Source organism: Sceloporus undulatus, chromosome 7 (genome assembly GCF_019175285.1).
Source record: "Sceloporus undulatus isolate JIND9_A2432 ecotype Alabama chromosome 7, SceUnd_v1.1, whole genome shotgun sequence".
Lineage (NCBI taxonomy): Eukaryota > Metazoa > Chordata > Lepidosauria > Squamata > Phrynosomatidae > Sceloporus > Sceloporus undulatus.
Genome location: NC_056528.1, coordinates 48128843 through 48154388, shown reverse-complemented (window position 1 = coordinate 48154388; position 25546 = coordinate 48128843). Strand labels below are relative to the sequence as shown.

Genomic DNA, 25546 nt, shown 5'->3' with positions numbered 1-25546 from the left:
TCTAAAGCTTTATCTTAACTTTCTTTCCAAGTCTCTCCTGCCTACTATTATTTTTATTGCTTCTTACTTTCTTCTCTTCTCCCCCTTGTATCACTTTTGGGTACCATTGTGCTACAGGAGTATCCATAAAGCAAGGTTGGAGATCATGCAATTCAGCAGATATGCCTAGTCCTGGCAGATCCCCATGGAAGGCAAGCACCTTCAACCTCAAGGTTTAGTAACCTGAGAAAACAGTGATGTAAATCCTTGACTGTTTTGTCCATGCTTGCAAGGATGAATAAGCATGGTAATTTTCACCCCACGGCATGGGAAAAACTCGAATATCCCTCCACAGAATATTGGGAATTTTTTTTATTTCTCACTTGGGAACAAATAATTATGAATATTCTTTCTATCCCTCAAGGTGAACAACAACAGACAAGGGATATCCACCAGCATTCACCAGCTGTTGGATCATTGTTGCTAAAACACGTCCCAGTGAATACAACTTGATTCACATCCAGGTAAGTTTGCAAAGAAAGACTGGAGTTTGAGGATTGTCACATCTGTTCCAGTGGCCCTTTCACAGCATACAATTAAAGCACTATGGTTCCACTTTAACTGCCATGGCAACATGCTGGATAGAGGAGAGGAGATAAATATTCTAATAAATAATAAACAAATACAATAGCCATTTTGCAAATGCTCAAGTGGACGCCTGGTTATTGCAATAAATTATTCTTTACATTTTGGTTATACATGTGAAAAATTGGCCCCCAGACCATCCTCCAATGCCCACCCCAGTTTAATATTCTGCCTAGACTGGATCGATGTGGATTCATTTCACTTGCAAAAGACACAAAGCAAATATTTTGTATTAGTCCTTGCCGCCACCGCCGCCGCTACTTCGGGGAAGCCAGCTGTCTGGGATTCAGCTCCGCAGCTGCGCAGTTTCCTGGCTAAAGGCAGGTCTTTTCTCCAGGTCAAAGGCAGATAATGCAGCCTGTTGGAGAGGTTTCCCACCTGCCCAGACATGAATGCATAGGAAATGGAAAGATTTTGCAAAGCAGCTCTGACATGGAGAAAGAGCGAGAGCTAATGAAAAGTTTAATATACAGTTACAGATACGCAGGCTGTTCCGGCGCAGCTGAATGCCGAAAGAATCCAAAAGTGTATCATCTTGCATAAAAACATGTTTTCCGTGAAAAAAAACCCATTGTCTACATAGGTCCAAAACACAATGCAGAAATAATTTAGTTTGAGACCATTTTAACTGCCCTGATTCAGTGCCAGGGAATCCTGGGAATTATACTTTATTGTGATGCCAGAGTTCTCCAACAAAGGCCACTAAATATCTCACAAGACTACAAGTCCCAGAATTCCCTAGCATTCAGCCAGGGCAGTTAAAGCAGCCTCAAACGGGATTATTTCTGCAGTGTGTTTTGGACCATTGAAAATGTGTGTGTGCAAAAAACACACCTGTTTTTCTTTGCAACATGATTCCGGTGCAATACTTAAAGGATAATGAATACGAGGAGAAAACTGAAAAATTATCTCTGGTCTTGGTGGGGGTTCCTAACTGTCAGGGAACCTGTTTTTCAACCTGTTTGTGAATAATTGCAAATATTTTTTCCATCGCTATTGCATGTACTTTGATTTCTCCAAAACGCCTGGCATGAATGTGCAAATTTCTCAAAGCGAGTTGCATTTCTCCTCCCCAATGAACCTCAGGAGATGCAAAAACAAAGGACTACTTTTGTGAAGATTGCAAAATCCAACCCAGTGCTATTCCAATACTCCTGGTTATAAGTTGGGAAATGAAGGGAGACTCAAGGGAAAAGGAGAGAACAAATGTTACCTGCCTGAGTTTGTCCCTGACATTTCACCAGCATCTGTGGCTGGCATCTTCAGAGAGGCATGGAAGAGAGTGGGGTGTGTGTATGTACGTATGTACACACACACACACACACACACACACACACACACACACACAGTGTCACCCATAAATATCTGTGTGTCTGCAGTATAGTAGGAAGGTTAGTGAGCAGAGTAGATGTGCTTTCCTGGTCCAGAGTTTTTCCAGTCTCCAGGTGCCTTGGAACAGTTTCTCCCAATACAGATTTCCTGCTACGCTGCAGAGACAGAGATACTCATGGGTCATACAGCGTGTGTATATATACACACACACACACACACACACACACACACACACACCCCAAACTAGAGATAAAACATTTTTCAGCCATTTGCCCATTTCTGAGGACACCTCCTCCTCTTAACCCAGGGGCAAAACTATTCTGCACCATGGAGTGCAATTGGCCCTCAGTCTCTCTCACCCTATTATCTTGCCTTATAAACCCTTCCAAGCAAACATTTCATGGCTTGGTCTTTCTTTATGTCTTAAGTCCATCTTCTCAGTGGGAAAACTCTTTTAGTCTGGCATCGTTTTTTTTTAAGGTTAAATTACGTAGCAAAGGTTTCTTTCCCTCTTTGCAGCACCCCTGTCCCTTTGAAGTCTGCACAATGCCCGATCTGTCCGGACTTGCAGAGGATGCCCCCACCGCACTCGGCTCTTCTTTTGGGTTGCAATACTAGCAGCTGCAATTCCGTCTGGCCATCTTTTTCATCTCGGCGCAGGCAACGGTGCGCAGGGTCAAAGAAACCCGAAGACATCCAATTATTTGGAGGCCATCTTCTATGGAAATAAGCGTAGTTCAATAGGTCACCGGGGGGATTGCCAAGAGACAGAGAGCAGGGCTGTATTCCCTCTACACCTGTGAAATGCCATCTTCATTCTCCGAAGGTGCCAGCCACAGATGCTGGCAAAATGTCAGGAATAAACTCTTCTAGAATATGGCTGCATAGCCCAAAAAACCTACAAAAAACTATGGATGCTGGCCATGAAAGCCTTTGCCTTCACATTGGAACAAAACCTTCCACTTTCAACGCACATACCTCTTGGTATGCATCCGAGGAAGTCGACCGAAGTCTACAAAAGCTTGTGCTGCCAATTTCTTTCTTTCAGTTAGTCTCAAAGGTGCCTCTAAAAGATGGAGCTATATCTCAGAGCAGATGCACGCAAGAATATATTGCCCGCATAGATGGCACCCGCAGTAAAACATAACCATATTTATGGACAAGTGGCTATAGCACATTTCAAAGAATTGGTTTGGGTTGATGGGATTTTCACCCATGTAAAATACCCCAGGCTGGGTACAGAAAGGCTGGCAATATAGTATTTCTCACTATCTGAAATACTGTCGGTTACTGTCTGATTTTCCTCGCCTACATGAGAAATACTTCATCTCCAAAACAACTCAACTACTATCACTCTGGAGCCATTTGGAGGCTAGCTTTTCTTCTCTCTGGTTTCCCTCTCTAGAGGAAAAACAAGAGCAGGGAACTTGCCAGCAAGGCTACTCAATCTTCAGCAATCTTCAGATATGAAATGAAAGGAGGTAGATACACCCACAATGATCTAATAGGGTTTTTCTTCTTTTATAGAGGGAGGGGAAGCAATTACATTGCAATTCCATGTGCTCAGCCAGACTTTTATTGGAGAGCCAGTGCGGTGTAGTGGTTCAAGTATAGCATTATAACTGTAGAGACCAGGGTTCGAATTCCCACTCAGCCACGGAAACCCATTGGTTGACTTTGAGCAAGTCACACTCTCTCAGCCTCAGAGGAAGGCAATGGCTAACCCACTCTGAATTATTACTGCCAATGAAAGGTTCACTTTAGGGTCAGAAACGACTTGAAGAGTTGTATTCCAGTTATTTGTAGGGGTAGAAATCTGGACCAAAACCTGAGGGGGGGAAATCAACATTTAAAAAGTAAAATAGCTCCTGTGTGATTTAGTGATTCTGTTCCGAAAAAGATCCCCCACAAACCTATCCTCCTGAATGAAAGACTGTATTTTGACCTCCATGAAATAACTGCTCTACGGATGGCTGAAGACTAATCTTCCCTTTGGTTATGATTTACTCAGCTCAGCATCTTGACACGAATGCAGTTGGGATTTGCTTTTCAGTAGTTAGCGTCAGACTACCTTTGCTTTTCAGGAAATCTACAGTTTTACTTAAGCATCGACTTACAAGTCTTTAAATTACTGGCCTCCTGAGACAGGCCTAGTAAGAATCCAGATGGTACCCATTAAGGGTTGACTTTCCGCTTTCTAGAGCACAAGGGTTGCTTGATGTTTGCAAATGGGAAGCAAGTAGAATGGGAGAGAAAACAAAGATTTCGATCTCCCAGCTGCATGTCTGGAAGATTTTGTGATCATCTGGTACAACATCACCACCCATATTTTCAGCACCAACGTTGCGCAGATGGCCCAGGACTAGCTTCGGGACAGACATTTCTAACACCTGACAATAGGAAAGGAAGAACTCCTCGTTCTTTCCAGTCAGTACAAGTCTTTATTTCAACACTTTGTCTAGCCATGAGAATTATACAGTGGGCCCTTGGTATCCACTGGGGTTTGGTTCCAGGGTCCTCCGTAGATAACAAAATCCATGGGTGCTCAAGTCCCATTAAATACAACAGCATAGTCGAATGGTATCCCTTATATAAAATGGGGGGGGGAAGAGAATCAAGCTTTGCTATTTGGAATTTATACTTTTTGGAATATTTTCAAGCTGTGGATGCTTGAATTCATGGATTAAAACAATCCATGGATAAGGAGGGCTGACTGCACATATAGTAGGCCGTTGGGATTTTGTTACAGTACCCTCCGTCAGGTAAACACAGCTTCTGTTTCCAGGACACAGGGTGCATCTACACTGGAGAAATAATGCAGTTTGACACCATTTTAAGTGCCCTGACTCTGTCCTACAGAATCCTGGGATTGGTAGTTTTGTGAGGCGCCATCATTCTTTGGCAGAGAAGGCTAAAGACCTCATGAAACTACAAACCTCAGATTCCATAGGATGGAGCTATAGCATTTAAAAGTGCTGTCAAGCTGCATTATTTCCACAGTGCGGATGCACCCACAGATCCATGAGACATCAAGAGATGGAAAAAGGAATGTTTAACTAGTGTAATATTGCTAAAGCAATTACCACTTGTACTATAAGTCCCCGGTGATGATGATGATGATGATGATGATGATGATGATGATGATGATGGCTTGGTGGAAATTTGTGAAAACCAATTTCTTAAATGTTGTCTTGATTCTGAAAGTGACAGATGATCCATTGGAGAGAGAGGAGGAAGAACAGAAGGGAGTAAGGGAAACTCAAGACATGGCAAAGAAGAGTTTGGACGGAAACCTGGAAATACCTGTATGCAGGTAAATTCAAAACCAAAAGAACTAGAACTTCTGAATACTTTCAGATATTTTTTTCTTTGTATGAATCCAAACTTGGGACACCCAGGTTAAGAAAAAACTCATTTAGTCATGAAACTCACCTTTGGCAACACTGGGTTCTCTTGGGCCTGATCTAACCCAAAGAGCTATTATAGGGATGAAAGCCATTGGAGGAAAGGAGGGACATAAATATACAAAATGCAGGCATAGGTAGAAAAAAATAACACTCCATCCTAGGTAACAGCCACATGCCTCCAGTATTAGTCCATACATGGAGCAAAAAAGTACAGTAATAAAAAGTAATGATTGCATGCCATATATAGGACAAAAGTAGGAAAGTGCGGATGACACACACCGCATGCAATGCAACCCAAAGCTATAAAAAGCATAATTGGAATAGTGGTGCACAGACGTAGCCTAAGAGAACGCCAAGCACCTGACTGTTTCAACCAGAACACAAGTAGCATTTAAGATTTTATCTCTATTTCTCCCTTTTAAAAAGACACACCCGTACAAGACGCAGCCTGCAGACGCTGTTCCCAATTCAAAATCTCAAAACCACCAACCATGGCTCTAGGCCCCTCATGGGAAAACAGACGTTTCTGCAAGGTCTTTCATGACAGTGGCATCAAAGCAGTCGAGAGTCAGAAATGTACTTCATTACACAACTCTGATAATAAAGCCCCTGCTCCCTGTGCTGCAAGGGAGATACGTTTACCTGTTGCTCACGTAAAAGCACATTGCAACACCTCAGATGACATCTGGAGCATCTATGCATACGTTTGTTTCACTTAAATCAAGCAAGTACCTTTTCTTGGTATGGATGATTCTGGGAGCTACAGTCCAAAAACGTAACTTTCCCAGTCACTACCAAGAAGTCTTCTTATACTTTGGTTTTCAAAAAACAAGGCAGGAAATAATGCTTTAAGACCAATATGGGTTTGTGAACCTCCACCTAAAATCCACAGAACTGATACAATGCTAAACACATCACTTTCTCTCCCCATTTTGTAGAAACCGTGCCATATTTAAGGTAGCTTGAAATGGTTTGTTCCAGAAGCTTGAATTGGTTCATTCCAGTGGGAACATCTGCCTGTGCCAAACAAGGTATAAGTGAGCCTTCAAAACCTATATTGCACCCGTTTCCCTTGCTCTGACCACCTGAAAATGAACTGCTTGGAAATGAAGACAAAATCTCAATGAAAGGGGATGTTCCCAGATGGGATAAGGAACAATTAAACCTAGCCAAGTTGCTTCTAGCCAGAAAATGGATGCAGAACAGAACAGAAGCCCTAGCACCTCTATAACTCGGAGGGAAGTACAAAGCTAACTACCATACATACTCAAGTAGTAAACATCATATATAAGTCGAGGGCAGGTTTGGGAGCCTTTGCAAACTGCAGCAACAAATCAGTCAATAGTTTTTGGAGGGTTTTTGGGCTATGTGGCCATGTTCTAGGAGAAGATGCCAGCCACAGATTCTGACGAAGCATCAGGAAGAAAACTCTCCTAGAACATGGCCACATAGCCTGAAAACCCCACAAAAACTATGGATGCCAGCCATGAAAACCTTTGATTCCACAAATTAGTCAATCCTTGCAAACCTTAGCATGGTGCTGCTCTACAAACTGAGCTGGAGATTTGGATGCAGCCCTTGCCTGGAGTTGAGTCCCCCAAAACTGCAGAACGTACCCCTGGAGATGGTCCTTGAAAAACTGAGATTTAGGGTCAGGCCCTGAGCTATGGAAAGCCTATGCATAAGCCCTCACTTATGGTATGGTCCGAAGGAATACAATTTAGCAACCTACGCAGCTTTGAGTTTCCTCGCTTTGAGTTGGGGAATGCTCAGGAGCCCAGTGTGTAGCACCTTGAATTACATGATGGAAGATGTACTGTAAACAAGCACAACTGAACACTCACGTCTCAATCGAGTTATTACAAAAGGCAGAAGATATCCATCACACTTATTGCACATTTCTGGAGGAAGGGGGTTGGGAACAACTTCTCCACTCCCAGAATGGGAAAACCCAAGGAAACCAACCTTTTCTGCTTGGAGGCAAGGTGGGATATGAATGTAATAAAGGAAGAACACCGCAACACTTCCCTGCACTGTTTATCCTTCTTGTTTCTTTTTAACATTGGACCCATTACTGTTCAGAGGCTTGCAACAAAAATGATCTGGCAGGGCTGGATTATCTTATCAGAAACAAACCAGTTTACTGTAATGGTTCCAAGGCACTTTTGTCCTTCTTAGCACTGAAGAATGAACCAATGCACTTATGGATGCTATCCACTGGAGATCTCTACAATGCAGATGTATTGGGGCAGTGTGAAAGTGCGAAGCCATTTTACACTGCCAAGGACCCTCAATATTACCCCACATTGGGCTGTTTTACAAACAAAATATGCTCCAAGGTTGAAATTCACCATGTATACGTCAACACATTTATCCTGTGCCCATGATACAGTAGTAGTGTATGGCATTAAATATCCACCAACGAATGCCTTCGAAGTCACATATCTCCAGTTTCTGTGAATGATCAAATCCACATAAGTCAAAATTGTAACTGTGCATGTATGAAGAGATAAGAAGGTCAAAGAAGGAAAAAGAAGGGTATGAAGGAAGGTATGAAAGTGTAAGAAGGTGTGAGTAAGTGATGAGAAGGTGAGAGAAGGCTTAGAATCATAGAATCATAGAGTTGGAAGAGACCGCAAGGGCCATCCAGTCCAACCCCATTCTGCCATGCAGGAAATCACAATCAAAGCATCCCCGACAGATGGCCATCCAGCCTCCGTTTGAAGACCTCCAAGGAAGGAGACTCCACTACACTCCGAGGCAGTTTGTTCCACTGTCGAACAGCCCTTACTGCCAGGAAGTTCCTCCTAATGTTGAAGTGGAATCTTTTTTCCTGTAGTTTGCATCCATTGCTCCGGGTCCTAGTCTCTGGAGCAGCAGAAAACAAGCTTGCTCCCTCCTCAATATGGCATCCCTTTAAATATTTGAACAGGGCTATCATATCACCTCTTAACCTTCTTTTCTCCAGGCTAAACATCCCCAGCTCCCTGAGTCGTTCCTCATAGGGCATGGTTTCCAGACCTTTCACCATTTTAGTCGCCCTCCTTTGGACACACTCCAGTTTCTCAATGTCCTTTTTGAATTGTGGCGCCCAGAACTGGACACAATATTCCAGGTGGGGCCTGACCAGAGCAGAATACAGTGGCACTATTACTTCTCTTGATCTAGACACTATACTTCTATTGATGCAGCCTAAAATTGCATTGGCCTTGTTAGCTGCCGCATCGCACTGTTGACTCATGTTCAACTTATGGTCTACTTGGACTCCTAGATCCCTTTCACACGTTGTCTCCTTAAGCCAGGTGTCCCCCATCCTATATCTGTGCTTTTTGTTTTTCCGCCCTAAGTGCAATACCTAACATTTATCCGTGTTGAATTTCATTTTGTTAGCTATGGCCCAGTTTTCTAGTCTGTTCAGGTCATTTTGAATCTTGATCCTGTCCTCTGGAGTATTAGCTACTCCCCCTAATTTGGTGTCATCTGCAAATTTGATAAGTATTCCCCCAATTTTGTCCTCCAAGTCACTGATAAAGATGTTGAACAGTACTGGGCCAAGGACAGAGCCCTGTGGGACCCCACTGGTCACTTCTCTCCAGGATGAAAAGGTGCCATTGTTGAGCACCCTTTGGCTTCGGCCGGTCAACAGTTACAAATCCACGAAACAGTTGCCTTGTCTAGCCCACATTTTACAAGCTTGTTTGCAAGAATGTCATGGGGAACTTTGTCAAAGGCCTTACTGAAATCAAGATATACTATATCCTTATATGTATATATATAAGCTTATATAGCTTATGGGAGAGAAAAGGTGTATGGAAGAATGGAGATGAGTAGATAAGAAGACAAGAGGAGAAGGGGAAGATCGAGAAGTTAAAGGGGAAAAAGGAAGGAACAGAAGCAAAAAGATGAAGGATAAAGGTTGAAGAAGAAAGTAGGAGGAAGAAGAAGGGAAAGGAAAAATATGGAAGTGATTGGAAAGAAAAGGTGAGATAGGTTGTTAAGAGGGGGGAAAGTGGGTTAGGATGTTATCACAAACTAATGTGTTTAGATTTATTTTAGTGTTATGTTATGCAAGTGGGTATTAAAGTTAAAGTACTGTATAAGATATTGGGGTTTTATAAATAATAAAACGTTGTTATTTATTATGGAAGGCTAGGAAGAGGTGGGATGACTTCTTTCGTTTCTTTGTTTCGCATAGTATTTTATGAATTATGTTAGCATAAGGTATGCTTGTCTGTAGACCTGTAGTGTGCTTCTTCTGGGACACATTGCGTTTCAATGTTGAGCTTGTATGTTGTTGTCATAGTTGTATTGTGTGATATCAATACAAAAACGGTAAATGTGGAAGGATGGCTGGAGTTGTCCTTTGGGGGGCAATGCATTGGTGGCCATCCAACTCTCTGTCAACCTACTCTAACTACACTATCTACTCACCTCAAGCACTTTAATTAATTTTAATTAAGGATTTTATATTGCATTGTTTTTGTTTTGCTATGTTTTGGGGGTAGGGGATTGTGTTGAATTTTAAATGTATCATGTATTTTATTGCTATTTTTGTTTTGTAACCCGCCTCGATCTATAGGGAGAGGTAGATTATACATAAAACTACGACGACGACTACTACTACACTACCACACAGGTCTATCTGACTTTCATGGTTGAAATTAGTCATTTTGGAAGAAGACAGCTGCTAAATCCAGAGAAAGGAGGTCAATCATCGGAGACAACCATCTTGCTCAAGAGCCGGTTCCAAACCAGGTGAGCTAATATTCTTATCATATCTTGAAGCACTCTTTCCACCTCGCACTACTCCCATTTGTCATTATATTTATTCAAGCTAAGAATGCGCAGCGCCCATCTCCTTTCCTCTAGATTCCTCAGTCATTTAAAACACAATAATAACAAAATAATAACCTAAAAGTACTGTACTCGGTTGCCTGCTTATTTCAGAGTTCAAGTATACTGTAAGACATTCCAGGCCAGTACATTTTGCAGGCATGACCAAACACGTCAACCACGCTCAGCCTCGCTGCCAGTGTTTTGTTGCTGGATTAATTCATTAAGGTTCGGCTAAGATTATAAAACCCAGTTTTTAAACAAAGCCACTTCACATTTGGATCTGCCCTTTAAAAGGTTTTTGGCTGTCATTACCTGAGCGACTTGAAAAGAGGCCATACGTTCTGCCCAATATGCCCGGTTCCTGCGATTTTTGGCTGAGCCATATCCAGAAACAGCAGATGCAAAGTGGTGGTTTCCTGAACCCATTGTTTCTTTTGTAACTATGTCTGTGGTTAAGGGCAAATTCTCATTTATACTTCGCTTCTTGAGGATTGAGACATGAGGATTGTGGAGTTGGTGCAACACATCTTTGACTCCAGTTCCACTGTTTTTCTATTGCCTGACTCCAATTCCTTCATAAAAAGCAAATACATATGTAATAGTAGTACAAATGCATATTAGTAGGTGATACCAAGTTGACCTACAAGTCTGGAGACCAGGGTTCGATTCTCAACTCAGCCACAAAAACTACGTACTTGGGCAAGTCACACTCTCTCAGCTTCAGAGGAAGGCAATGGAAAACCTCCTCTGAACCAATATTGCCAAGAAACCCCATGGTAGCGTTGCCTTAGGGTTACATAAGTCAAGAATGACTTGAGGGCACACAGCAACAACCACCAAATTTATTGTAGTACAATGATTACTACAGTGTGTAGTGATTTGAGTGCTGGACTAGGACTCTGGAGACCAGGGTCAATTCCCTATTCGGCCATGAAACCCACTGGGTGGCCTTGGGCAAGTCACACACTCTCAGCCTCAGAGAAAGGCAATGGCAAAGGCCCTCTGAACAAATATTGCCAAGTTGAAAATGAGTTGAAGGCACCCAACAGCAAGAACAAAATAGTTACACAAGGCACGAGGAACACACTCCTTAAATATGAGGAAAACACAATGTAAGCTAATTGTCTTCCTCAGGTAGAGACGCACACAGTAAGAGCCCTTTGGCAGAACCTGCCACTTTGCATCGCCTGAGGCCATGTTGGCTTTCATTGCTCCGCTGTGAACAAGAACGGCCACTATGTCAGGTTCTAATAGGTGCGGCTTTGCAAAGATGCTGTGCCAATCGCAACTCTGGATTTCCCTTCCCTGTGGCCACAAAGTTCATCCCACAGAAAAGCTGTTGCACACCCAATATTCAGCCTTGCCAGGAGTGTTTCAGGAGAGATGTCTGTCATCGCAGTCATACTGTTGCAGTATAAAGAAGCATATCTCAGAATCTAAAACAACTGCTCAGATGTACCATCTGCAGCAGATATGGAGATCCTTTGGCTCTACAAGTGTTTGGATCACAACCTAAATGTGAGGCTGATGAGAGATATAGGCCAAAACGTATGGAAAACACAACGCTCCCTTGCTCTTCTCTGTTAAAAGTATGGTTTAGTGTTGCATCCAAGTTGGGTCACTCTTGGACCACCTACAAGAGAAGCAGATATCCCTTGACCTTCTAACTTCCATAATTCCTTCTCAATGGCTTCTCAAAGGGTTGATGGCAGTTGAAGGCCAAGGCACCTGGATGCTTAAAACCTAATGCAATGGCATCTCTCACACTTCAGGGCTTAAGCACAACCAAGAGACTATTCAGAAGGCTTTCTTCCATATGAAAGTCATTACTTTTTATCTCAGATAAAGCAGTACTTTTTAATAAGAAACATGCTTAAAGAGTACATGACCCACTTGTCAAGGACAATTCCTCCACAGGCATCTTTTATTCCAGCCCAAATCTCATTTTCACTTTCAGATCTGGATAGACAGTTAGTCTACTCCAGTCCTTATCTGTTCTGCATGCCTGTCTCATTTCTACATTGAAGTACAGCTTTCTTTTCTAAAAGCCACACACTTTTGAATGTGTTTTTCACAAATTATACATTTTAAGAACCTAAGATGCACACGTTTTAAGCCACACATTTGGCATTTTTTGTGACGCACATCACCAGGTTTGCAGAAGTGCAAAATCCAACAGAAAGTAACATTGCGATCTGCACATTAATCCAGTCAGCTTGCAGTTCAAATGCACAAAGACCCAAGTCCTGAATTAAGAATGAAGTCGATCAGAACATACACATTTAGTTACCATCCCACATGAGTGCATAGTTCTTCCCAGTTGCTGGGAAATTCTCAGCATGCCAGCATTTTCACATGTGTCAAATATGACACAACAACAGCAACAACTCTATGTCAGATAACAAACCAGCCAAACAAGCACATTTATACTTGAGTAACTGGCTTAACTGTCACCCCAATGCAGCATCTCACAAAAGTAAATGATCCAAGTAAGAAAATTCATGTCATTTCCTAAAAATCAATTCAAGATACTTTCTAGAGTGGATGTTAGCTCCATGTTTCAGGGAACATTAATATGGCTTTAATCCCAAACAGGCAGCAATGGCAAAGAGGAGTAGCAGGGGTTGCAGACTGGCACTCAGTCCCAGATGACGCATGGATCCCATTCAACTGCACACACCAACCTTGCATTTGCATCTCTTGCTGGAAGCAAAATCATCCCGAAAGACGATTGCCATTTGTTATATTATGCATGCCTTTGTGTGTTCAGACACCATTGAAAAAGTGTGTGTGCATGGCACAATATGGAATTCCAAGATGGCTTCAAAACCCACTTTGTTGTTGTGTGTCTTCTACTTGTTTCCAGATTATGATGCAGGGCTTTTTCCTCATCCAAGGAACAGAAACAGGGCTCCAAAATAAAGGACTTTTCTGGCTAAGGTCCTCTGAGGGTTGATAGTGGGTCCTTTCCATGGGAGTGGGCATTAGCAGATGGCCAATGATGTCAGTGCCCACCACTATCCCTGAAATCTATTTCATGCACATAGACAAAAGAATTGGAGCCAATGTGGTGCAGTGGTTTGAGTGCTGAGCTACAAAACTGGAGACCAGGGTTCAAATCCCCTCTCAGTCATGAAAACCAACTGGGTGACATCAAACAAGTCACAGTGTTTCAGATAAAAGTCTACTACAACATTGCCAAAAGTTACACACAACTGCCAGGAGGCTGGAGAACAGATGAGAAGACCGAATGAATGAATGAATGAATGAATGAAGAAAGGCAAACTGCAACAAAGCCTGGGCTATGTTGGGCACCCATAGCTAAGAATGGAGAACCTTATAAAGGCTATCTCACCCTACCATAGCTTCTATATTGTCTATAGTCGTGGTTTGCAACATTTGGTCCTCCAGACATTTTGGACTTCAGTTCTCAGAATCCTTGGCTGTTGGCCAAGCTGATTGGGATTTTGGGGAGCTGAAGTCCGAAGCACCTGGAAGACCAAATGTTGGGAACCACTGGTCTACTAGTGCTGGTATGATCAACAGCAGCTTTCCAGACATTGGCCCTAGCCAGCACTGCCAATAGTCAAGGATTTTGGAAGTTGCAGTCCAACCAGATCTATATGGCTACCACTGCCCACTCCTGAACTGAAAGCCAAAATATGGTGAATTGCACAGCTCCTGAAGAAAATTCCAACAAACAATTCATTAGATTCAACACATGCACCTGAAGGTTTATTGTAAATGTAGTGTCAATTTGGATATGTCACCAAGTGCCAATATATACCCCAGGGACCAGGGGGTCTTCAGTTGCTACCAGATTACAACTCTCATCATCCCTGGCCACTGACTGGGGAAGAGAGGAGTTAAACTCCAACAACATTTGGAGGCTCATGGGCTCTTTGCCCCTACTATGTGTATACACACACACATACCCCTTGGGAGTTGGAAGAGGAACAGAACCACATCCCTATCTTAACCAGTCCTGTGCCAAGAGAATGTCTTGCAGACCACAAAGAATATATATATATAAAACTTGGATTCATGCAAGGCCTTTTCCTATCCTAAGTTGGCACAATTTTAGATTAGTTTCTATCTTGAGTATAAGACCTTAAAAAACCTTAAATCTGCTGCACGCCAAGAGCCTATGCTGGAAATTTATCCCCAAGGGATATGAATCTTGCAGTTTTCCCAACATTGCTGTCAATTACCTCCCAGTTAAAGGGGAGTTGGAAGGAAGGAGGGGAAAGACCATAGAGGAGAAAACTTCTCTTCCATCTTCTAATCTCTCACGACCTGCTTGGCCTAAAGCAAGAAGCCTTCTGGCAGCCTTGCTAGAACTTCTCTATACCCAGGCCAGCACTCTTTCCCAAGTATTGGTCTTGGCCCTGAAAGGCAACTTCTCAGGGATTACAAGAACACAAAGTGCCCCAAAGGCATCTAGAAATAGGGTCTGATGAGGTTTTTCTTCACCTCCCTCCACCCCTTTTCCTTTCAACAGCTCCAGGGTTGTAGTGATGATGGGGGATGAAAGCATTGCCCCACATCTAAGACCCTGTTGTCCTGCCAAATGTCCCCATTGGCCCCAGCATTTCTAGCCTTTGCAAGAGAGAGTAAGACACTGAAAATTGGTCACACCTAGAACTGTGTTCCTTGCTGTGTTCATGTTCCCTTGGTCTCTTTGCCTGCCCCTTTTCTTTGGCTGTCAAAACTGTCTTTTGGAATACCAAAATGACGTTTTAAGTTACTACAATGCTAGAAATTTGGAGATGTATTGCAGTTGGGCAGAATTCTTATTTGGGAGGGCAATACTCTCATTTTGGTTTTTCCTTAGCTACAGCCCTGGAGCACTCCATTAAAATGCAAAACCCTATTTTGATCTTGGGTCCTTGGTATTCACTTAGGGTTTGGTCCTAGGAACATCTGTGGATACCAAAATCCCACTCCACAGTGGTATAGTGAAATTGTGTCCCTTACATAAAATAGCAAAATCAAGGTTTGCTTTTGGGAATGTGTATGTTCTGGAATATTTTCACGCCATGAGTGGTTCCTTCTGCAGGTATGGAGGGCTGAATGTAACTAGTTTTAAAATATATGAACATTTATCTCAGATCTCACTTTCACTGCACAACTGTGTCTATTTCCACAATCACGTCATGGTATAAATACTCTCTAGTGCAGCACCAGATTTTCTCTTAGTGGATATAAATACTGATGGGAGGAAGAAGACATACACACACGCATATATACACACACACTTTCTATCTACCAGTTCCACCCAGTAATGACTTGTCTTCACAATCCATAGAAGACATCCTCCCATCTTGAGACTTGTATCTGTCATCATCAACAGACAAGAACCTCAGAATTTTGCATTATAACCCAGGGGTTTTTGACATGGCATTTCCACATTCCACTCAAACAATATTTGGAAATTCAGAAACATACGAAGAAGCAGCATAGGGACTCCTTCTTAGCTAGTTGCTCTCCTCTATGGCTCAAAACTGAGAGCCAGCATGAGTGTTGGACTATGACTCTGGAGAACAGGGTTCAAATCACTGCTTGGCCATGGAAACCTGCTGGGCACCTCATACTCTCAGCCTCAGAAGAAGGCAAAGGCAAACCGCCTCTTGGCAACAAATCTTGCCAAGAAAGCCCCATGATAGATTTGCTTCAGAAATAACTTGAAGACACAACAGCAACAGGTGGAATCTAATGGGCCCACACCATAAATGCCTCCAAAGGTACAGGGTAGGCAAGGAATGGTGTCTCAGCCGGCCAAGTACACTGCCAGGCTTTCACCTTGGATGGCTGGAGGTTATAAATTGATATTTCAAGGAGAAAGGAGTGACCCGTCAGTGACCCGCAACTGTCTGCCAAGGTCTGTAGTTGGAACAGGGTTGGAATTTCTTGTTTATTTAGGCTGAGGCTGCATCTCAGGATAACAAGGCTGGAATTAATGCAGTAATACTTGGTATTTTTTCTTTCTTTAAAAATAAAAGCCTTTAGAATAGAATCTTAGAATGGGAAGGGGCCACAAGGACCATCTCATCCAAGCATCTGCCATGTAGAAATACATAACTAAAGCATTCCTGAAAGTTGCCCATCCAAGCTCTGTTTAAACACTATCCTCGAGGTGCCCCCCCCTTCGAGGCACTCTGTTCTGCTATTGTGCCATTTTTATGATAAAGAAGTTATTCCTAATGTTTAGGTAGATTCTCTTCCCTTGTGATTTGAATCCATGACTCTGCTACCATCTCCGAGATTCACCATTGTGCTATGATAACCCCCTGTTGCTGATGGAGAATGAAGAAACCAGAAAAGTGTCTGGCCATGTTTTCATAACCAGACACAGACTGAGAACATCCTCCACTTTGGAAATCTCAGCAGTTGATGTCAGTCGGCTGCATTTGACCATAAGAAAATAGACAGATGTGTCTCCAATCCCCCCCCCATGCCACTCTCTGCCAGCAACCGAATGGCCAACAGAATTCAGAGGGGCTATTGCAGAGTATGCCCAAATACCCTAAAGGCACCAGACCCTTTCTGATCTTGAAAGGTAAACAGGGTCAGCTCTGGTTAGTGCTTGGATGGATGAACACCAGGTGATGCTGTGTAGGCTCTATTTCAGAAGAAGGAACTGGCAAAACCACCTCTGAGTATCCCCTTCCCTAAGAAAACCCTATGAAATTCAGGGAGTCACCATAAAGCAACAGGTGACTTGAAGGAACACACAACACACATACACAAAAACAATACAACAAGTCCTGGGAAGGGTGTAAAAGAGTATCAGCCTCTGCAACAGCCCCTCTCCAAATCACATGAAGGCATAAGGTAGATGTATACCTCACCATGTCACCAAAAAACCCAGCATCTTTACACCTTCTTGGAAAGGGAAATAAATGCAAGGAGCTTGCTTTAACAACCGAATCCTAACACATCAGCACTACTGCTAATGCTACCAGACTCTGCTGTAAGCACTCTTTCCACCTCACTGGACTACAACAACCCAAACCAATGCTGCAACACAAGAGGGTTATATAATGGTATAATAGACATATCAACAAATCCACAATAAAAATGGTGTCAGGTTTACTTAGAAGACGAACAATGCTATCTCATCTTCTCATCTGCCAAACAAATCCAAGGGGCTTTGATGGATCTAAGGTTTCATTTAGCGGGACAGGAGCCAAGGAACAAACCCCCAGATAATCCACAACACTTCCTTTGGCAAATAGGAGAAGATGCAATGGCAGTAGCAATGCAAGCGTATCTTGCTGGCCTCACTATCATGCAATAGGCCTGATCATATCTCCTAATGTCTACTTGGTCAGCTTCATCACAAGGTGGGCTCCGTTATTTAGGAAATAGGAAGTACACATTGGGGCAGTACAGATGGGTGGCTCCATGCCACCCATCTTTGCCCCATGTCTAAGAGCTGCCTAGAGCAGCTCCTTTTTTGTGATGCCAGAAGCAGGAAGGAGCGCCACCATGATGCCACTTCCTGCCAGCGACGGCTGGTCGCTGTATGGTGACAGTGACGGCATCATGGCAGCCCCAGTATGGATGTATTAGGGTTCAGGAGCATGTGGTTTCTGCGCACTCCCGAACCTTAATATTGCTGCCGCCACACCACAAAGTGCCCATGGGTAGCAGGCCTTTATTTATGTTTAGTGTGGTATGGAAGTAGTGTAGAAATATAGGCGGGGTACAGACCGCCCAAAAAGGGCGGTTTCCCAGCGCCTGGTTTTGATCTGCAGGGAAGCCACAGCTTCCAGACCGCAGGACTTCTCCACGGACCAAAAAGAACCCACAAAAAGCAGGTTTGTCTTGTGGCGTGATTATGACACTGCAATGTGCCAATGGCGCACTCGCGATGTCATAATGGTGCCACGACGTGTGGATGCTATGCATCCAGCACGTAACAATAATGGCGCCCATCTGTACAGGGTGCCGCCATTTTGATGCTCTCATCACATGCAAGGGGTGAGGGGCATCTAGAAGCGCCACCCCTTGCATGTGACAAGGGCATCCTTTCATGCCCGTCTGGACCAGGCCATAGTTAACATTGTCACTAACCAAAATCATCCTCCCATTATCCTTGAAATAAATCCATAAATCTCATGATGTGCTAGGTTGCTTTTTGAAGGAAATGTGTCCCTTCAAAGAATATAATGCCTTAGCATTGCAGCAGCTTCACACTTTTACATGCCATATTTCCCTGGTTTACTTTTCACATCCTGCTGAAATGAGCCTTTTCCCGCACGCTCAACCAGCTATATTCATCCATGGCCAGAATCCATTCTGCAATTCCTCTTTTATTTTTTTCTAATGTGGTTCCATTTCCCAAGGAAATAAAACGACCAAAAAGTAGCCAACAATGCAATACGCAATGCAACAATTGCTTCCTAAAGATGGCCATAAGTAAGGGCAGCAATTACTTGATAGACATAGTAGCAAGGAACAAGAAGGATGAACTGCTAACAAGTAACTTTTTACTTGTTCTGGCTCCCTTTCTGTTCTTAGGATTCATTGGATGCAAGAAAACAATCCCTTCCAGTGTTACATTGTTTAAAGAAAGCACTAAAATAGCTGCTTCATATAAGATTTAGGAGTACTTTTGCTTGCTTTTATTATTACAGCCAAAGTCATTTTCAAAGATAGCATCCGCTCAGAGACTAAGGTGACACCCCTGCAATTTAAAAATGCTTTTAGGCTAACTTTAAAACGTTTTAAAAATACATCTTCTTCACACGCAACAGTAATAATATACAGTACTGTAAGTACAATTAAAACCAGCCCTGCATTCAAACACCATTCTAAATGCAAGTGAAAATCCAATTACAGTAGAAGGCATCAATCCAGCAACAATTAAAAGCCAAGTTTGAGGCAAACATTACCCAAGGAGGACAAAAAATAGGGAAACCATGGAAAAAGCCTCTGGAGACCAGGGTTCAAATCCTTGCTTGCTCCTGGAAACCCAGCATGGGACAGTGGTTTCAGTGTAGAACTAGGGCTCTGGGTTCAGATCCATGGTCAGCCATAGAAACCTTGAGCAAACCACATCCTCTTAGCCCCAGAAAATCCCATGATAGGTTTGCCTTAGGGTCACCATAAAGTCAGGTGAAGGGACACAACAACAATGTTGGGCAAGTCATACTTTCTCAGCCTCGGAGGAAGACAGAGGTAAACCCCTTCTGAACAAATCATGCCAAGAAAACCCTGCGACAGGTTTGCCTTAGGGTCGCCATAAGTCCAAAGCAACTTGGTCTTATAAGTCCTACCAGCGGCACATGAACAAAGCCTCCATCTTAGGCCCTGGAGAGGATGCTATAAGTGGAGATCATCCTTACATTAACCCTGGCTCTAGGGCTCTAAAGCACCACATCTTGCAGTCCACTGCTTCCTAAACTTTGCTCCTCCAGATGTTTTGAACTTCAGCTCCCAGAATTCCTGACTACTGGTCAAGCTGGCTGAGGTTTCTGGAAGCTGAAGTCCAAACATCTGGAGGAGCAAAGTCTGTAGTCTCTGCAAACAACTAGCCAGCAGGATTCAGCATCAGTTTCCAAACCTTCTCCAGAACCATATCCTCTTACAATAATCTAATCTGGATGAGATAAGGGCATGGATGACTACAGCAAGGCCTGCTTTCTCCACATGGCAATAAAACTGGTGAATCAAACAAAACTGATCAAAGGCCCCCATGATAGTCTGTGCTTCCAGAGATAGAATCAAGCTCAGAAGACCCTTCAACCTTGGGCTTTCAAGAGGAGAGCTAACTCACTCAATACCAGCCTCACATCTCTATTCAGATCAGTACTTTTGTTTTATCTCGCTGGCACCTCAGCTCATTTGTCTTCATCCATCTCCAAACTGCGTCCAGGCAGATGTTCACAGTTCCACAGACTCTTTGGAGGAAACAGATAGTAGAGCTGCAAATTGTGTACATATTTATGGCAATTCTGCAGACTAACACGGCTATTTCTTTGAATGCTTAGCTACTTCCAAGTGGTTCTTGCAGGTATCTAAAGGGAGGCTCCTATGGTCTAAATAGATTATTACTAATTCTGCACTAATTAATGCTCTCCCTGGAATTTCATTATATTAATACAAACTGAGCATCCTTGACCTATTATTTGTTTTCTCTAAAATGCATTACTGGGATGAATTAAACTCAGTATTAGGGAATCCAGTTGCTCAGTTGGTTGTCAGTCTCTCCTGAAAGACTACAGAGGTTTATAGATCAATACACACTGCAGGAATAATCCAGTTTGACACCGCTTAAACTGCCCTAGTTCAGTGCTAGGGAACCCTGGGAACTGTAGTTTATTGTGGCACTGGAGAAGGCTAAATGTCTCACAAAACTACAGTTCCTGGAATTCTTTAGCATTGAGCTAAAGCGGTCTCGATCTGGATTATTTCTGCAGTGTGTTTTGGACCCAAGAGACTCGATATAGCTTAAAGACCCTTCTATCCAGATTGGGAAAACTACAAGACCTGAAACTGGTCCACAGTGGGGCAGGAAATATTATGAGGTACAACCTGAGAGGACAGGACTCAGAAGAAAGCATTTTGATTGAGACAAATTAGTAACTTCTAGAAGAGTTGTTCACTTGCGGGCAGATGCACTCCCAACTCAATTAACATTCCTTCCTTGACTCTTTAGTTTCACTTCTATGTAACTGCAATTTTAGGAGTCTTTAATTATGAAGGTACAGCGAAGGCACACAGTTGACACCAACAGATGTTGCTTTCATACGTTTATTCTGCAATGGAGACTTTTCATAGCTAAGTGTGGCTGGGGGTTCAAAGGACGATTAAAGGATGATTGTAACCCGAATACACACTTGTTGTTTTGCGTCTTCAAGCCATTTCCAACTTATGGTGACCCTAAGATCACCGGGTTTTCTGGGGCTGAGAGTGTGTGACTCACCCAAGGTTACCAAGCAGGTTTCCATGGCCAAGCGAAGAATTGAACCCCAGTCTCCAAAACCCTAGAGAAAGAGGGAAAGTAACTGAAGAAGTAACTAAGGGCCCATACAGACAGGCCAAAATAAAGCTGCTTCGGGTCACTTTGGAGGTATGCTGTTTAGCATCCTAAGAGTCCAGAAGCTGCACCAAAGCTGCACTCCATTCCTTAAGACTGAGTGGCCTTGGGCAAGTCACTCTCTCTCAGCCTCAGCAGATGGCAATGTCAAACTTCCTCTGAACAAATCTTGCCCCATGATAGATTTGCCTTAGGATTGCCATAAGTCAGAAACAAGTTGAAGGCACACAGCAACCACAAGAGTGACAAATGGCTGGTTTCACGTCCCACCTCTGTCACAAGTCAGTGAGCAGCCATGGACTACAACTGTAGCTTGACTTCCCAGTCTGTAAAATAGGAACAATTCACCCTACATAAAAACAAGTATGAACAGAAGTGCATTCAGTAGGTGTCAATCCTGTCTCTCTCACAAAATCATGCTCTAGAGGGCAGAAAGTGTGTAGCCTTCCTGATGTTACTGGAGCTCAGCTCCTACCTGCTTTAAGCAACATTAACCAGTGGTGAAGGCTGATGGGAGCTGCAATCCAGAAACATCTAGAGGTCCATAAATTGGCTGTCTGAGGCCAAGGCACACTTCCAGACTTCTCCACAGCCCTATATAGTGGGCCCTTGGTATCCGCTTGGGTTTGGTTCCAGGTCCCCCTGTGGATACCGAACTTGATGGATGCTCACATCCCATTAAATGCAATATAAAATGGCAAAATCAAGGTTTGCTATATATCTATATCATTATATAGATTCCAACCATGAATGGTTGAATCTGTGCATACACACACACACATATTCAAACCATGGCTGGTAGAATCTGTGCATACAGAGGGCTGACTGTATAGCAATGTGACATTAAGACAGGACTCTGCAAGGCCCCACTTTTTCAAATGCGCAAGAGCATCCCCCCCAATAGTAGGATACACACCGCCACATGCATTTATGTGAGTTTAAAGCAACTTAGCTGTGCAACAAGACCCTTTAACTGACAAAACACACGGGCACCAAATTGCAACCATTCTTTCAAGTCCTGGCATCCAGAGATCACCAGAAACTACCAGAATCTGCCCCTTTGGCCCCAAGACAGAGAGATATGCTCCATCCACATCCCAGAAGCCATGGGAGGCAGGGTCTGGGGGAGAAAGGAGATTAAGGTCGAAGGTCTTTGAGTGGAACTGAGCTCCTTCCTTCTTTTGTGCTAAACCCTCACACTGGACACACACACCAGACAGGGCTGGGCTAAGCATGGAGGAAGGAGAGGGTCCTCCCAGCTGCCCAAGTGGCTTTCAGAGCTCAGAGAAGGTCTTGAAGAGGGTTGAGGCATCCATCTGATGTGCCAGAGAGCTAGACAAAACTATACATGCCTTTGTTTGATAAAAGACATTCCCCCAGGAAGAGAGAGAGAGAGGGAGAGGGCTGTAGTTGGGGGTGGGAAAGGGGGGTGGCGGGAGAGATAAGGAAACCAGGATGCAGGAACCTGAAGGAGACAGTTGTGCCAAAGGAGAAACAACCTTCCCACTATTGGTGGTCTTGTCCTGTTTGGCAAGTTGAGTATCTCTCCCCGCACTAGGAAATGCATCCAAGGTGGGCCTAAGAAAGCACCCTGTGTGCCTTTCAAGTCATTTCTAATTTATGGAAAACCTATCCTGGGATTTTCTTGGCAAGATTTGTCCTTGCCTTCTCCAGAGGCTGAGAGAGAGTGACTTGCCCAAAGTCACCCTTCCATGGCACCCTAACACTGCAGATAATGCCAAGAGAGAGTTTTTAGGGTGGCTGCAATACTTCTATGCCTTAGATTGCAAGGCCAAAGGGGAAACAACATCCCTGTCATCCAGCCCCATCCCATTTGGTGCGTCCTGTCTCCTACAAGAAATGCATCTAAGATGGGCAAAAGAAAGCACCCCAATACATCAGATAGTGTCATGTTCCTTCATCCCAATCAAGAGAGAGTTGGTATGGTGGTTGCAACATCTCATCTCTGCCCCAGACTGCAAGGCCAAAGGGGGAAAACAGCATCCTTGCCACCAGTCCCACCCCATTTGGTACCTTTAGTGTTCCTCTAACTATATGACAAATGGGCACGAAAGCACCCTACCCAACAGATAATGCCATGCCCCTTCATCTCCCTCAAGAGAGGTGTGTAGGGTGGCTGCAATGTGTCATCTCTGCCCCAAACTGTTAAGACCAAAGGAGAAACTGGTCCCACTCCATTTGGCATCTCAAATCTCTCTCCCTTCCCCAAGAAAAGCATCTAAGGTGGGGATAAGAAAGCACTGTAACACAGCAGATAATGCCAAGTCCCTTCATGCCTCTCAAGGAGGTGTTTGTGGGGTGGCTGCAACACTTCATCTCTGCCCCAGACTGCAAGGCCAAAGGGGAAACCAGTCCCAGCCCATTTGGCACCTCAGGTACCTTTCCCCTCACCAAGAAATGCATCTAAGATAGTCAAAGGAAAGCACCCAAACACAGAAGGTAATGCCATATCCTTACATCCCTCTCAAAGGGGAGTTTGTAGGTGGCTGCAACACTTCATCTCTGCCCCAGATGGCAATCCCACCCCATTTGGCACTTTGGCTATACCTCTCCTCACCAAGAAATATATGTCAGATGGGTGGATAAGAAAGCACCCCAAGACAGCAGATAAGGCCAAGCCCCTTCATCCCTCTCAAAGGGGCTTTGCAACATTTCCTCTCCAGCCCAAATGCAAGGCAAAAACCCTTTGCAGTTACTTCCAAGCCAAGATTCCCGCTTGTCTTCCTCACTCCTTGAAAAGAAAGAGGGAGGGAGGAAGGAAGGAAGGAATCATTCTTTCTTGCATCCTGAAACCCTTTAAGTTGCTACCAAGCCTTCCAAGCCAGACTCCCACTTGCCTTCCCTGCTCTTTCCTTAGAAGTAAAAGGATGAGGGGGGAAAAGGAAAAGAGGGAAGGAAAAGGAGGAGGGAAAGAAAAAGAAACGAAACGAGGGAGAAACGATTCTTCCTTGCATCCTCAGACCTTTGCAACTGCTTCCAAGGCAGAGTCCTACTTGCCTTCCTTGCTCTTAGAAGCAAAAGATGAGGAGGGAAAAGGGAAAAAAAGGAAAGAGGGGGAAGGAAGGGAACCATTCCTCCTTGCAGCCTCAAACCCTGCAATCCTGCAGCCGCCTTTAATATCTCCCAATCAAGGATTAAAATGAAAGGGGGGAAGCCAGAAGTGTGCTGGGAAGTGGGTGCCTTCAGGGAAGCCCTTCTTTTCCAGAGAGCCTCCTCTGCAGCCTCCCCAAAAGGGCACCTAGTCTTGAGGAAGGCTGGGCTTCCCAACTCCAAAGGTTTATGGAGGAAGGCAAATCTCTGCCAGAGCAGCAGCAGCACCTGAGGAGGAGGCAGCCTGAAGCCCCGGGAAGCGCATGGCTGCCAACGTCTGGCTTGCAGCAAAGTTTCCAAAAGAGCAAAAGAAGACCCCCAGCCCAGCCCCCTCCTACTTTCCCAGAACCTTTAAGTTACTTTTTAACTATAAAGTTACAAATAGGGAAATAATTTCCCCTCCACAGCCCCTATAGACCCCCAAGCTGGGTCTTTTGGTCCCCTTTGGCCCTCCTTGGACCCCCCAAAAGCCCCCCATCCTTCTCACATGGTCCCCAAGGAGGAAAAGGGGGTCCAAAGAGGAGCACCCACCGCGGCTCCGACGTCCTGAGCCCCCCGAAGAAGAAGCAGGAGAAGGAGAAGCCAAAGAGGGGGGAGCCCCTGAGGGCCCCCCTTCATCCTTTGCATCTCTCTCTTGGTCCTCAGCAGCCTTGGGGGCTCCTGGCTCTGCTTTGCAGGGCTGGCATGGCCCTTTTGGGGGGGTCCAAGAAAGAACTTGAGCAGAGGTGGGCTCCTGTCTTCTTTCTTTCCTTCTCTCCTCCTTTCTTGCTTTCCTTCCTTCCTCCTTTCCTGCTGCTCCTTGCAAAGTTGGCCTCTCTGCGCCCGAAATCCAGCAGCAGCAGCAGCAGCAGCAGCAAGAGCTCCTCTCCCGGGACTACTTTGCAGCCAAAAAAGAGAGAGAGAGAGAGGGAAAGGGGCAGGACGGGATTCCTCCGCCCCAAAGAGAGAGGCAGAGGGGGGGGGGGGGGCACGGCGGAAGGGTCCCGGCTCAAAGGCGCAGCCAGGCCTTGCAGGTTAAAGGAGGCTCTTGCAAAGGACTGAATGGTGGGGGGCACTTTGGCCCCTGAAGAAGGGACTCCCTGCACCTGGAAAGGGAGGGAGAGAAGTTACTTGTAGCCCTGGGGGGCAGTTTGAGGAGTATATGGAAGGAATGGGAGGAGGGAAGTTACTTTAGCCCTGGGGGGATAAG

At 44.3% G+C, this 25546-nt stretch overlaps 1 protein-coding gene across 5 annotated transcripts in view; it reads right to left on the bottom strand.

Moving 5' to 3' along the window:
• The window catches only part of COL4A5 (collagen type IV alpha 5 chain), an 89046-nt gene extending 63851 nt beyond the window's left edge, over positions 1 to 25195 (bottom strand). For all 5 annotated transcript variants that reach the window (XM_042479333.1, XM_042479335.1, XM_042479336.1 and 2 more), the window contains exon 1: positions 24889 to 25195. In XM_042479333.1, the coding sequence (XP_042335267.1) occupies positions 24889 to 24984 (96 nt within the window). In that variant the 5' untranslated portion in view covers positions 24985 to 25195. The remainder of the gene's footprint in view (positions 1 to 24888) is intronic.
• Positions 25196 to 25546: the final 351 nt, after the last annotated feature.